The following is a 15,289-nucleotide window of genomic DNA, read 5'->3' as shown; positions in this document are numbered from 1 at the left end:
AATCAACTGTCCCCGGCTACAACTACATTGCCCCTACGCAGTAACTGCGTGGGCCTGCGTGGAGCTCTCTGAGGCTCTGCGTCAGCTCAACCAGGAAATGTCTTACCTTCTGGAGCAATTTCCAGCCCTCCCGACTCAGAAATGTCAATTCCTCTACAAAACTCGAACTTTTGCATGGGTGATTGAGCTGCGTCTGCGTGAGCCCTTCTGGCTCAGCATCAAGCTCTGTGTGGGCCCTTCTGGCTCAGGGTCAACCCCTTTGGTGTCTCTCTACCTATCTCTGTGGTGTATCCTAGGCTTTGAGGAAGATACTCTGTGAAAATTCTATCACAGCAACAACTGATTTATTTTGCCTACTTATTTTCCAATAAGTTATTTATGAAAATCCTTCAGTAAACATTAAAATAAATTTTGCTGCAAATATCACACCATAATACAGAAACAAACACATGCATAAGAATCAACACAGATATTTTGGACAACAGTCCCCAGAAAAACCCAATGTGGGAAAATAGGTGCAGCAAGGGAGGATTTTATTATTCAGCAATTCTTTAGTACAACTGGGTGCCAAATTGGCTTACACAACAGAGAGAAAAATCTATGCTACAAAAATCAATAGAAAAGGAGTGTAATAAAAGGCAAATACCACTTGGGTACCTATGCTAATGCTAGGCCTCCCTGCCCAACCTGGGCAGGGAGGCCTAGCATTAGCATAGGTAACATCACCCCCATTTCTGCTACTGAAATGGATTCCTTATCATCCCCATCTTTTCCCTGAAATAATCAAACTCTGTTCTTCCAAGGGCCTTGGTGAGGATGTCTGCCACCTATTCTCCTGTAGGAGTGTAGCTCAATTGTACAACTCCTTGTTGGACACAGTCTCTGACAAAGTGACATCGGATATCAATATGCTTTGACCAATCGTGAAACACTGGATTCTCAGAGAGCTTGAGGCAACTCTGATTATCACACATGATCCTGGTTGCCTCCATCTTTCTTTTGAATAGGTTCACAAGTAGTTTTCTAAGCCATATGGCCTCACACGAAGTTGTCCTCGCAGCCATATATTCTACCTCAAATGAGCTCAGAGCCACAGATTTCTATTTCCTACTGCACTAGGTCATTCCTAATCCAATGTTGAAACAATACCTAGAGGTACTTTTCCGATCCACTGAACTTCCTGCCCAATCTGCATCAGTAAACCCACTCAATCTGATAACCTTACTCCTGGTGTACAAGAGTCCATAATTGACTGTTCCCTGTAAATACCTGAGAACATGTTTGGCTGCTACCTAGTGCGCCCTCTTTGGCTCCACCATGAACTGACTGAGAGTGTTGATAGTGTAGCAAATGTCTGGCCTGGGATTGACCAGATACATCAGGAACCCTATGAGCTGCCTATATAAGGTGGGATCAGCATCCTTGTCTTCTGATGCATCAATCTTCTTCTAGTTGGTGATCAATGGAGTAGCCATGGATCTACAGTTCTCCATCCTGAATCTCTTCAGGATTTCTGTAGCATATCTCCCTTGCCCAAGGAAGATCTCCCCTTTTGCTGCCAAACTTCCAAACCCACGAAATAATGCATTCGTCCTAAATCCTTCATGTCGAATTTCGTGGCTAGATTTTTCTTGCAGTCCCTTATGAGCCCGGACGATCCAGTCAGGAAGAGATCATATAATACTAAGATTAGAGGCTCATTCTCCACAACCAGATAGTAGAGATTTGGATCTATGTCACTCTTGATAAATCCCATTTTCTGCAAGTAGCCATCGATTCGACCATACCATGCTCTAGGTGCCTATTTCAGCCCATACAAAGTTTTCTTCAATCTACATACATGAGACTTATTCTCATGTGTCTCAAAGCCCTATGGTTGTTCAATGTATACCTCTTCTTTTATCACTCTATTCAGAAATGTCGTTTTGACATCCATCTGATGAATCTCCCACCCCATCTGTGCTGCAAGAGATATCATGGTTCTTATAGATGTATACCTGGCTACCGGGGCGAAGGTCTCTTCGTAATCAATTCCTTCCTTCTGAGCATACCCCTTAGCCACGAACCTAGCTTTGTATTTCTCAACACTGTCGTCTGCAGCGTACTAGATCTTGTAGATCCATCTCAAACCTAGCACTGATTTGTCTTGAAGCCTTGGCACTACCTCCCAGACATTGTTCACCATTATGGAGTTGTACTCCTCTACCATCGCATCCAGCCAAACCTGATGTTGTGCTGCCTCCTGAAAACTGGCAAGCTCCCCATCTTGAGCTACTAATGCCTTATATCTATCTGGTTGTTTTCGCTCCCTCTTATTGTTCCTAGGCGCATCGATGAAGTCCTTTGCATCTCGCAGAATCTGACGAAGTTCCCTGCTCGTTCTTCCTCAGCCAGCAGGTGTTTTTGTTAGCTCCTCCCCATCCTATGATTCTTCTTGACTCGAGGAAGAATTCTTTTCTTCCGTTGGTTGAAGAGGCTTGACCAACGGCTCCTCTTTTGACTGCTCCTTGGAAGGCATTTCATGAGATTTTCTGAAAGCCCTATCCTCCATGAACTTCACATCTCGTCGAACTACTACATTCCTGCTCCTTAGAAGATAGATTTCGTATGCCTTAGCGTTCTCGCTATATCCCACTAGATATCCTTTCTTTGCAGTTTTATCCAGCTTCTTCCTCTTTTCCTCGGGTATGGGGCAATATGCTAAGCTCCCAAATATCCTGAAATGACTGACTTCAGACGTCTTCCCTGTGAAGACTTTCTCTGGAGTAATCTTGCCCAATGCTGATGAGTAGTTCTATTATGAACATAGATTGTTGTGTTGCATGCTTCTACCCACAGGAATTTTGGCATATCCTGATCATACATCATGGCCCTAGTTGCTTCTACAATAGTCTTGTTCTTGCTTTCTGCTACTCCATTCTGCTCCAGATTGTAAGGAGTTGTCACTCACTTCTGATGGCCTCCTTAGCACAAAAATCAATGAAGTCCTTATCAACATACTCTCCACCATTATCTGAGCTCAAAACTTTTATTTTCTTCCCAATCAGATTCTCCACCAGAGCCTTGAACTCTTTGAATCGACAGAAAACCTCATCCTTGGTTTTCAGAAAATAAATTCAAGTTTTCCTTGAGTTGACATCAGTGAAGGTGAGGAAGTACTCGGCACCACTAAGAGCTTTAGTGGACATGGGTCCGTCGATATCTGAGTGTATCAATCCTAGTACACTCTTGGCCCTATTTTTACTTCTAGGAAATGCTACTTTGGCATACTTTCCTAGAGCACATCCTCTGCATACATCATCTCGTTCCGTATTAAGATCCGGAACTCCTATTACAATGCTGCTGAGAATACTTAGAGCCCCATGGTGCAAATGTCCCATTCTTCTGTGTCATAGTTCGTTCAAATCCTTGTCTCCATGACTGCCTATTAGTGCCATTGGTGATTCTAGTTGTAGTCTGTACAACCTGTTACTTTTGATCCCGATCTGCACTTTCTTTTTCCAGCTCGGGTGTTTGACGTATACTTTCTCCTTGATGAAGAAAACGTCATAGCCTTTGCCTTGAAGTTGCGACACGGAAAGTAAGTTCATCCCCAATCTTGGTACATGCAGCACATTGGTAGCACAGAACCGCTCTCCCATTTCTGTTTGAAAAACTATGGTACCCCTCCCTACTGGAGTACACTTTGCCTTGTTCCCCATGGTGATCTGAAAGTTCATTTTCTCCTCCCGATAATCTGAGAAACATTCCCAGATTCCCATCATATGCCAAGAGGCTCCATTGTCTATATACCATACCTCTGATGATGCAGAGCTAGTCACACAAGCCACTTCTTCTTCCAGCCTGGAAGCCAACATAGAGAAATCGAAATCACTTTCTCTTGTGCAATTTTCTGAAAATCTATGCGAGTCTCTTGACGTAGATGCCTTTGCATCATGGTCTCGACCCATGATTGATTTTCCCTTCCTGTCTTTGGTTACTTGCTCTGATACCATGTGAAAATTCTATCACTGCAACAACTAATTTATTTTACCTACTTATTTTCCAATAAGTTATTTATGAAAATCCTTGAGTAAACATTAAAATAAATTATGTTGCAGATATCACACCATAATACAGAAACAAACACATGCACAAGAATCAACACATTGACACAAATATTTTGGACAACAGTCCCCGGAAAAGCCCAATGTGGGAAAATCGGTGCAACAAGGGAGGATTTTATTATTCAGCAATTCTTCAGTACAACTAGGTGCCAAACTAGCTTACCCAACAGAGAGAAAAACCTACAGCACTTCTCCCAGTCTCAGTGTCAGCCTAGCTGAAGTTTGTGTAGCTCTCAGACCCTCTATGTCAGCTCCTACCTCTCTACGTCAGCATTGGACCTCTCTGCATCACCCACGCAGGCCCTCTAGTGATTGCGCAATCTATGGCCTCTGCGTCTGCCTGAGAGGCTCTGTGTTTGCCTCTCCAACCTCTGCGTTGGTCCTCTGGTGTTGTTCCCGACTCTTTGTTCCATACTTGCTGCCTCCTGCTACTCTCTAGACCACTAGTTCGAATTTCTCAACTAACCCCGCTCCAGAAATCGAACTGACTGGTCTCCCTTAGTGTATTCTCCAACTGACCCTCAAGCCTCTTCTTATACTTTTCTATTGGTCCTTCAACGGCCGTGATTAAATCTATAATCAACGGCTAAGATTAGATTTGGCTTGATCCATGACTTTTGGAACCTTCTAACCCAATTTTATATTAATACCCATTAATATTTTATTTCTCCTAAGTTTAGACTTAGGAACTCCACTAAAAATATTAATTATTTTAATATCTCCCAAACCGCTTAGAATCTGCCCAAACCATTTCTAGGTCTTGGATATTTCATGTGCTTTAGCCTCTCCACCAAGTTTCATGGCTAGAGCACATCCGATGCTACCCCAAATCAACATACTCCAACCCAACTATCCCTGCCCCTCAACTGCAAGAAATCTCGTTGATCAGAATTTCCTCCTAAAAACTTCTCACTTCAGAAATTTGTTCTCTTGATCTCTCGGTGTGTTTTCCAATTGACCCTCAAGCCCCTTCTTATATCCTCTTGTTGGACAACCAACGGCCTAGATTAACTCCCAATCAAAGGCTCATATCATTTTGACTTGATCTATGTCTTTTTCTAGAAGTTATACCCACAATTAGATTAATACCCATTAATATTTTAATTTTTCTAAGTTTAGACTTAGGAAATCCATTAAAAATATTAATTATTTTAATAAAATCGTCTCTGGGTGGAATTTCCCAAAACGGTTTCTGGGTTCTTTGAAATGCATGTGTCCAAGCCTCCCTGCAAAACTTGAGGCTTAGAGCACATCCTATCTTACCCCAAATCAATATTTGCAACTAGTAGGAGCACACCCTTCACTACCCAAGGGGGGGTCCTAGACCAATGTTGTTCAAGACACTTCAAACAAACAAGAAGACCAATAAGAATCTATAAGAAACAGTCTACGTTGAAAGCTAGCTCCATGATAGTAGATTAAGGGGGGCAGAAACCCAAACATCCTTGATTTTTTTTAACAAAAAGATGGATTGCATCATATTGTCCACCTTCCTATAGAAGGTATAGTGCATTAGACACACTCATTATATTACAAGAATACTTGTAGATATGAATTGATATGTATTATTATTGAATAAGATGAATGAAACATGATCCACAATGTCATTCGGATGGAGTGTTATATAGCATTGACTGGTCATGACTCATGAGTGAGGGGCTACAGTATGCACCATTACGTAAATATGAACCCTTTACTAGCTAATTTTTATTATTTGTTTTTATTTGTAACATTGCTGTTTCTTATTATTTATTATTTTTATTTGTAACACATTAAATGATGATAATCAAAATCATGATTACCACCTAAGAGAAACCATGAACTCGATAATAATCAACAGATTGTCATTAGGCATTTTGACATTTATAACTTATTGGCATTTACAATAATACTTCAGTATGTCCAACTACAAGAATAATAACGTTGATTAGAAACACGATACTGCATACCTATTTTACCAATGGAGCAATATTTAATTATCAAAGAGGTAATATATTCAACTAATTTTAGAAATATATTCACCTAATTACAATTTATTTCATGGTATCATTGTAAACAACATGGGGTTGTATAACTTCCAAAATTTTATACCTAAACTCTTGACAATTTGAAACCAAACTATACAATGATACAGAAAAAACATATGAGCACTGATAACAGAAGATTTATCATAAGTGATTTTTTTCTACTCTCTCATCAAAGTAATCCATATGTATTGAGACAACATTTTTTGTTAGGCACAAATAGAATAACAAGGGAAAGGTCTACAAACACCTTCAGAAATATAATACCCATGCAGAGTGGACAAAAACTAACCATAAAACAAGTACCAAAATATACACAGGGAACAAGCAATTTGTTCTCAATAATATTATGTATCAAAAGCCATACCAAGTTTGTTGGACAAAACCGTGTATTTGCATCTTTAGTAGCATAGCACCGATCTAATAGCTTTTTAATATGATCATGCATAGTTGCATCAGTGCCAATTCCTGCCTACAATTTGGAGGCCCAAAATGTGTTAATCATGCATATTGGAAATACAATGTGTGACACAAATTGCACAACAACTACATATCACTGGAATCATCAATACTCATACTGCCAGCAAAACTAGGTAGAAAAGAATATCATAACAATTTTTCTTTTCACCTTATCCATGCAACTTAGCAAGTCAGCTTCACTCAAAAGAGGGGGTGGTCTTGTGATACTTGCATCAAGTGTCAATCTTGATGGAACAAACTGTATCAACATTGAACACCACGAGTTAGTATGTATAAGATAATCATGCTGTTAATTTAATATATATGTGTGTGCGCGCGCGCGCACATGCACCCCAGAAAATTACATAAATTAAAAAAATATATATATATTCAACTAACATGTTTGATACCAACTATTTATATAGTGCATGTAATTGTCCTATGAAAGAAAGTGACAGTTAAATACCCATCCAAATTGATGCAATTATTAATGCAGATGGAAACTATTCATTGTATTGCCAAAAATGACATAGATTGGAGTAAATGATGAAGCAATGTGATGACCCTAATGGGGGTCTAGAAAGGGATAATGGATCCAATTTAACTCTATATAGTGGTTCAGCCTAGTAATGGCCTACAACAATGAGTAAATACCTCTTATGTCTACTAGTTCTCACCCACCGCACAAGTAGGCCAATTACCAGGTAGACCCGGTATTGACATATATATTTGACCCCCTATATACCCCCATCAGGGTCATCACCCACAAGCAAGATTTTTAGACTACAATACCAATGAAAAGCATTATGACCTACTAACATTTCAAAGGAAAGTAGATGATAACAACTCAAACACAAGGACGTCAATTGCTATATTAATTTTCTAAGATAAGACTCTAGAATATGTTCAATGACATGTTTAAGCAAGAATATGCTCTTAAGAGTTTTAATGTACCATGGAGAAGTAAAATTGTTTGAATATGATGTCATATAAAAATAATCCCTACGAGTGTTCTAAGCACTCCCATAACCTGTCGAATCTCGACAATTGATTGTACTCTCTACTTCAATTGACTTGTTTCTTAGCCATTCATTGACATTAATAAAATTTATCTTATTATATCTTGCTCTAACAATATAAGTCGAACAATAATTACCTAATTTATAAATCTCAACAATTATATCGCGCTATGTATTAACATGATTTTGATGAGCCAATGCTCGATCACAATCTGTTGGGATGGAAAAACCTTATGTCGTGTTGTTGATATAAACAATACCATGTTGTGCTTCCAATAGGGTTGCTTGCAAATGTATTTATTTCTTATTCAGGATTCTTTGACAAAAACATGAATCTCGAACACATGGATGTCATCCAAAAAGGTTCTGCACTACAATCTAGCCTACATTTTGAAAACTTCTTCTGCATCTTACAATCAACACATCAGCTAGGAATTGTTTGTTCTCATCATATCTTGTTCATATTAGGTATTTCGTTTTAGTCACATAGTGGTATTTGCCTTTTATTACACTCATTTTCTATTGATTTTTGGTAGCATCATATGTGCTCTAGCCATGAAAATTGGTGGAGAGGCTAAGGCACATGAGATCTCCAAGATCCAGAAATCGTTTGGGAAATTCCACCCGGATGGAGAGATATTAAAATAATTAATATTTTTAATGAGACCCTAAGTCTAAACTTAGGAAAATTAAAATATTAATGTGTATTAATATAATAAAGGTGAGTGGCTAATCAAGGCGCCGATCAACAGCTCCCATTCTTCTCTGGTCCATTACATAGTTCTAATGACATACAACTCAAACGAGACTGCACTCTTCTGGTGCAACAAGATCTATCTCTCTCGGATCCAGGTGTTTAACAATGTGATCGGTACGTGGGCGGCTTGGTGGCTTGGTGCGTGGCTTATTACCACCGCCACTCGGCCTCGCGCAATGACGGTCATTAATTCCTCTGCTTTCAATTTCAATGTTGCGTTAATGTAGCTCATCCCTCCACACCAACCTGTTAATTCTTCGATCATGGCGCCCCTCCCTGGACTCATTCATGCTCCTCCCTTGCGCTCGCGTTATTCCCTTGCTGTCGTAGAGCCGCGCTCTCGGACCAGCCCAGGGAAACGTTGGGCTCTGGATCGTTGTGTGGATTTATCGTCGGGCCTTCATGTTTCTCACAGCCCTTTCTGCAATTTCAATAGTAGTTCGTCCTCTGTCCTTCCCAGTGCCCCTCTGTGTGCTGAAGCTAAGCCCCTTTCTGTCCCCCTCTGCCTCCACAGTATTGCAGCCCGTTCAGAACCTCTTGTTCTTCTCACTATGCCCAGATTGCGCCAGAGAATGAGTTGCAGGAGGGGAAGCTCCCGGGGGCGAGTTATCCGCCAACCCTCCTCCTCCACTACGGACTCCTCATCATACTCCTCAGACTTCTGCTCTGACTGCTATCCTGTTACCAGAAGTGGTCGTGGATGGGGTCATGGGCAGCTTAATTCAGCAGCGCGCTCTCTCAATTCTCCATCTCATACCGCTCGTTTTCAATTCCCCTGTACTCTCAGTAATTTCTCCTTCTTAGCTTCAGTCACCATTGAGCTTCGAGAGGTTACTTCTGGTCAGGTTGTTGTGACCCCTGGGGTGACTCTGGAGACGAGGGCGGAAGATAGGCATGGTACTTCTCAGATTGACAACAAGCAGAGTAAGGATCCTGGTCCGAGTAAGGGCACTGCAACCCAGGTCATGAATAATCAAGCTGGTCTGAGCATCCCTACTGGTGGCGGTTCTTCAGGCAAAGAGGGCCATCCCTCTGAGGACGAAGACCCCTACAATTATGGGTGCCGCATCATTGAAGAGCAACCTTCCACCTCTCATGAAGCTTAATCAGGTCTGCGTTCAATGGTTTTTGTTTCTCCGTTGCTCGAAGGTGCTCAATTCCCTCCTATTTTATCGCCATTATATGCTATATAGTTCTCACACTCAGTCCTTTGTTCCAAAGTCAAATTGTCGGTTTCCCCTGCGTGGGTGGCATTTTTCTGGCTGTGTATTTGGGTCTCGATTTCGGTTACAGTTGTTTTTGGGGTCTGATTTCAGTTTTGATTTGGGTAGCGCTTCTCTGTTTTCTTGCCTGGGCCCAGGTATCCTGTTTTGGTTGCTGAATTACCTCTGCTCAGTCTTCAGTTTCGATATTGGAGTTTTCTGTTTCTATGAACTAGTCATGGTCATGATCCTAGAAGCCCTTCTGGTCGGTCTTCAGCAGGTCTTTTTGGTCAGTGTTCAGCTATGTAATGTGAGCCTGCCCATCTCTGGGCTAGACTTCTCGAGGCCGAGGCCTCTTTGTAAAATTATTTTGTATCAATATAGGAGTAGACAAATTCAAAAGAACAAAAAAAAAATAATAATAATAATAAGGGTGAGAAAGTTCTAAATAACGAGGATCAAGCCAAATCTAATCTTAGCCATTGATTAGGGACATAAATCTCAGCCATTGAATCGTCAATAGGAAAAGTATAAGAGGAGGCTTGAGGGTCAGTTGGACATACACCAAGTTGATCAGTCAATTCGATTTTCTGGGCAGGGTTTGCTGAGAAATCAAGTTAGTGATCTGTTGCAGCGAGGGGCAGCATATTAAGTGTTTCGTTTTAGTCACATAGTGGTATTTGCCTTTTATTACACTCCTTTTCTATTGATTTTTGTAGCATCAGATGTGCTTTAGCCAAGAAAATTGGTGGAGAGGCTAAGGCACATGAGGTCTCCAAGATCCAGAAATCGTTTGGGGAAATTCTACCCAGATGTAGAGATATTAAAATAATTAATATTTTTAATAAGACCCTAAGTCTAAACTTAGGAAAATTAAAATATTAATATGTATCAATATAATAAGGGTGAGAAAGTTCTAAATAGCGAGGATCAAGCCAAATCTAATCTTAGCCATTGATTAGGGACATAATCTCGGCCATTGAATCGTCAACAGGAAAAGTATAAGAGGAGGATTGAGGGTCAATTGGACATACACCAAGTTGATCAGTCAATTCGATTTTCTGGGGCAAGGTTTGCTGAGAAATCGAGTTAGCGATCTATTGCAGCGAGGGGCAGCTCGGTAGGAGGTCGAGAATACATAACAGAGAAGCAGAGAAAGTGCCAGAGAGACAACGCAGAGCCTAGGAAGGTTGACGCAGAGGCAGCAAGGGTTGACGCAGAGGCTAAGGAGGCCAGCGCAAAGGACGCAAAGGACCAAGGGCTAACGCATGCAACACAGAGGACTGCAAAGCTGACATTGGGTTGAAGAGGCTGTGTTGAGGTGATTTCGTGGGCCAGACTAACAGTTGATCAACTGACACAGAGTCGTAGGAGGGTGACGCAGTCCTTGGAGCGTGACGCAGTTCCAGAAGTTAGCCTGGAGCAGCTTTCGTTGTCCAACTGAGGAACAATTGAAGTTATTGTGGGGCCAATCATCTGGTTGTTGATTAGCCAAAATATCTATCTCCGGAGAAAGGTACTTCTGCCAAGGATAATCTCTGAAGGGTGATCCATTTCTGGCACCCTAGTTGTATTCAAAAATCTACATAATAATAAAACCCTCATCTGTTGCACCGGTTTTCCCGCACTGGGTTTTTCCGGGGACGATTGTCCAAAAATAATAGTGTCCTTTGTGTTGTCTCAGTTTATTTCAGTTGTTGATCTGTATATGTGAAGGTTGCATTTGTGTTTATTTCGATATTTATGCATATAAATAACTTGTTAATGTAAAGAACAAGTAGGAGATGGAGATAATAAACTAGATATTGCAGTAGGGGTTTCTGATGTGTTAAATTCAGAAATTTTCACATGGTATCAGAGCATGCAGATCGTAGGAGGACTGAAGACACTAGCGGAAGAAATATGAAAAATTTCCAGCAGAAGTAGTTGTCCCGAGAGACAGAGTTGTTCCAGAGCTGAAGCGGAAAGAGAAGAGGTGACGCAGTGCTTAGAGGGTGACGCAGAGGCTCACGCAGAGCCTGCTTCAGCATTTCGAGCCAAAGGAAGGGATAGCGCAGAGACAGAAGGAGGCAGATCAGGCCTACGCAGTGCCCAGTCATCTTTCTCAGCCAGGAAGGATTGACGTTGAGGCCTGGAGGAGTTTATCCAGCTCTCACTGTGATTGCGCAAAGCCAGAAGGTCTCAGATTCTTCAGTTGTCAGGGCTCTCACTGTGATTACGTAGAGCAATAAGGGGTTAGATTCTTCAATTGTCGGGGCTAAGGGAGCTATGCAAATTGTGATTTGAGAATTAGTGGGACGTTGTTTTTGTTTATGCAGAACAGTGTCTAGGGAGACAAAACCAAGGTAGAGGGAATCACTACCTCGATGAATTTCTAGCCAAGGAATCCAGATTCGAGTTGCAGTTGCAAGGAGGATTGGAGAGAAACAGTTCAACAGTTGGCCAGAGGATTTCAAGGAGGGAAATCACGACTCAGAGGGAGTCCCGAAGAGGAGCAGAGATGCCAGTGAATGGACTAAGGGATCAAGGACAGATTGGACGGAGCTTCCAATTTTGTCATCTAAAAGGCCAGGATCCTGGCAATCCTGGACAGACATCACATCAAGGACTATGCCATGAAACTAGTAGTTATCCCAATTGACCCCGTTGAGAATGAGAAGTACGAGGAGGCTCAGGCGAGGACGAAATGCATGATCCTAAACAAGGTGGAAGATCATGTCAGAGCACATATTGCTGAAAAGAACACAGCAAAGGAGATGTGGGACACCCTGACCACCTTATACCAGGGCTCTTCCGTGGAGCAGAAGATGCTATTGGAGAATCAGCTGAGGTCATATCAAATGAAGAAGGGAGAGGAGATAGATCCCTTCCTCCTTAGGTTGCAAGAAATTTGGGACCATCTTACTTCTATGGGGTCTACATCGGATCTAGAGTCTATGGTCAGGCCTGCTCTGAATGCAGTGTCCAAGGACTAGGAGACATTTGTACAAAGCATCTTGGGCAAAGCGACTCTCCCCAGTTGGGAAGAGATGCGAGCAGCGCTTCGATAAGAAGAGATCAGGAGGTCGACCAACGCGGGGAGTAGTGGTAAGGGGGTTCGAATCAAGAAAGAGGAGGAGGAAGATGCGGCTCTAGCATCTGCGAGACTGCAAGGGAAGAGGAAGAAAAAGCACATCTCCAAGGTCAAGTGCTTCAACTATGGGGAGCTGGGACATTATGCATCATAGTGCCCCAAGAAGAAAGGCAAGGGAGAAGCTTTTGATTCAAAGGCAGCCCCAGCTAAGGCGAAGAAAGAGGTCGAGATTGATGACAATTGTGCCATGAGTGCTCATGTGCCTCTAGAGAAGAGGTGGGGTGACATCGAGTTGTATTCAGGAGGACTACATACTAGGGGCAAGATCATTAAGGTGCCCAAACTCTTGGATCACATCTGGCTACAGAAGCCCTTAACGACAGTAGCATGATGACAGGTGTCGGGTGGAGCAAAGTGTAGTGGAGTAGCAAGGCAGTTCTTAAGTGCATAAATCTGAGGCAGCAAGGTGGAGGCTGCAGCAGTGTGAGAGGCACAGAGGTGTATGCAACAGCGTAGTGGCAACAGAGGGAGCACAGGATAGCAGCAGAGGCAACTTCAGCATCACGAGGCTTCCAAATTGACCAGGATGTCAATATTTGGGGGAAGTCAGTTACCTACTTCTCGGTAACTGAGTTGCAGCACAACAATTAGCAGTGGCAGTGCTAGAGGCAGCATGGGCAGCATGTTGAGAGGGAGTTGTAGTACAGATGTAGGAGTGGCAGTGGCAATGTCACGAGCAGCAATACAAGAAGCAGTGGTGTAGTGGATGTGAGGCAGCAGGCCAAGCACCAGCACAGGTATTGGTAAGGAGGATCAGTGTGATGTTTCCATGATGAAGCATTACTAGAGCACATTCCTCGCTAAGAGGGAGTGTTGATTTTTTGTAGCATCGGATGTGCTCTAGCCATGAAAATTGGTGGAGAGGCTAAGGCACATGAGATATCCAAGACCCAGAAATCGTTTGGGGAAATTCCACCCGGATGGAGAGATATTAAAATAATTAATATTTTTAATGAGACCCTAGGTCTAAACTTAGGAAAATTAAAATATTAATGTGTATTAATATAATATGGGTGAGAAAGTTCTAAATAACGAGGATCAAGCCAGATCTAATCTTAGTTGTTGATTAGGGACTTAATATCGGCCGTTGAATCGTCAACAGGAAAAGTATAAGAGGAGGCTTGAGGGTCAGTTGGAGTTAAACCAAGTTGATCAGTCAATTCGATTTTCTGGGGCAGGGTTTGCTGAGAAATCGAATTAGTGATCTGTTGCAGCGAGGGGCAGTTCGGCAGGAGGCCGAGAATACATATTAGAGAGGTAGAGAAAGTGCCAGAGAGACAGCACAAAGCCTAGGAAGGCTAACGCAGAGGAAGCAAGGCTTGACGCAGAGGCTGAGGAGGCCAACGCAGAGGATGCAGAGAGCCAAGAAGTTGACGCAAAAGCCGCAGAGGCTGACTCAGGCAGCACAGAGGGCTGAAGAGCTGACGTTGGGCTAAAGAGGCTACGCTGAGGTGATTTCGTGGGCCAGACTGAGAGTTGATCAGTTGATGCGGACCGTAGGAGGGTGACGCAGTTCCAGAAGTTAGCTTGGAGCAGCTTTCGTTGTCCAGTTGAGGAATAGTCAAAGTTACTGTGGGGCCAATCATCGATTGTTGATTAGCCGGAATATCTGTCTATGGAGAAAGGTACTTCTGTCGAGGATAATCTCTAAAAGATTAACCATTTCTTACACCCTAATTGTATTCAGAAATCTGCATAATAATAAAACCCTCATCTGCTACACCGGTTTTCTTGCATTGGGTTTTTCCGGAGACGATTGTCCAAAAATAATGGTGTCCCTTGTGTTGTCTCAATTTATTTCAATTGTTGATCTATATATTTGTGAAGGTTGCATTTGTGTTTGTTTCAATATTTATTGTTAAAATTGGCAACTAGGGCCAAACTCCATGTGGGTCATCTTATTTATGGCAGCTGATATTTTTCTTGGATTCCTCTCACCAAGAGGTGTAGGATTGATCTAAAGATCATCCAATTCCGATAAGTATTCATGGAGATATGAATTTATTTGTGTTATGGGACAATTCGTCAAGGTCGGCCAGCAACCAAATAAACCCCACTTGTGCTCATCGTTTTAGTATAAAAGGAGGTGGCGTGATAGTCATTTAGGCACACACTTCACTCTTGATTTCTCTCCACTTGTTTTGTGTTTTAGTGGCAAGAGAAATCTAAGAGGAGGAAGCCCTAGGGCCTAGACATAGGCGAAAGGAGATGTTTTGGTCGCAGTCAAGAAGGGGTATCGACACTACCCTAATGTAATGAAGCTCTACGCTAAAGGAGATACCCTAACACTGTCATGGTAAAGAAGCCCTAAAACACAACTATGGAGAAGAAAGCCTACACGCAACTATGATGAGGATGCCCTAGCTAAACGTAGTCATGAAGATGATGAGGATGCCCTAGCTAAACGTGGTCTTAAAGGAACGGTTATAGCCCAGCTTTGGAGGAGCTATAGCTAATGTAAAATGTGCCCTAGACGCAGTCTAAACACAGTTGAACGCAGAGAAGATAGATACTTAAACGCAAACCTGAATGCAGTCAGTTCTAGGCCGCATTTTCTAGAGGGTTTCATGTGCCCTAAATTGCCATGAG

The 15,289-nt window shown here is 42.2% G+C and overlaps 1 protein-coding gene across 1 annotated transcript in view; it reads right to left on the bottom strand.

Annotated features, from left to right (window-relative positions):
• The window catches only part of TOP3A (topoisomerase 3alpha), a 493,378-nt gene that overhangs the window by 317,081 nt on the left and 161,008 nt on the right, over nucleotides 1–15,289 (bottom strand). The window contains exons 12-13 of the mRNA XM_089416209.1: nucleotides 6,759–6,848; nucleotides 6,498–6,602 (exon numbers count right to left, since the gene is read on the bottom strand). Coding sequence (XP_089272335.1) covers nucleotides 6,498–6,602; nucleotides 6,759–6,848 — 195 coding nt within the window. The remainder of the gene's footprint in view (nucleotides 1–6,497; nucleotides 6,603–6,758; nucleotides 6,849–15,289) is intronic.

The sequence above is a fragment of the Pinus tabuliformis genome, chromosome 3_2 (assembly GCF_031772625.1).
Source record: "Pinus tabuliformis cultivar Carrire ecotype Pingquan chromosome 3_2, CPIR1, whole genome shotgun sequence".
Classification (NCBI taxonomy): Eukaryota; Viridiplantae; Streptophyta; class Pinopsida; order Pinales; family Pinaceae; genus Pinus; species Pinus tabuliformis.
The sequence above is the reverse complement of the archived record's forward strand: the minus strand, read 5'-3'. Positions and strand labels throughout refer to the sequence as shown.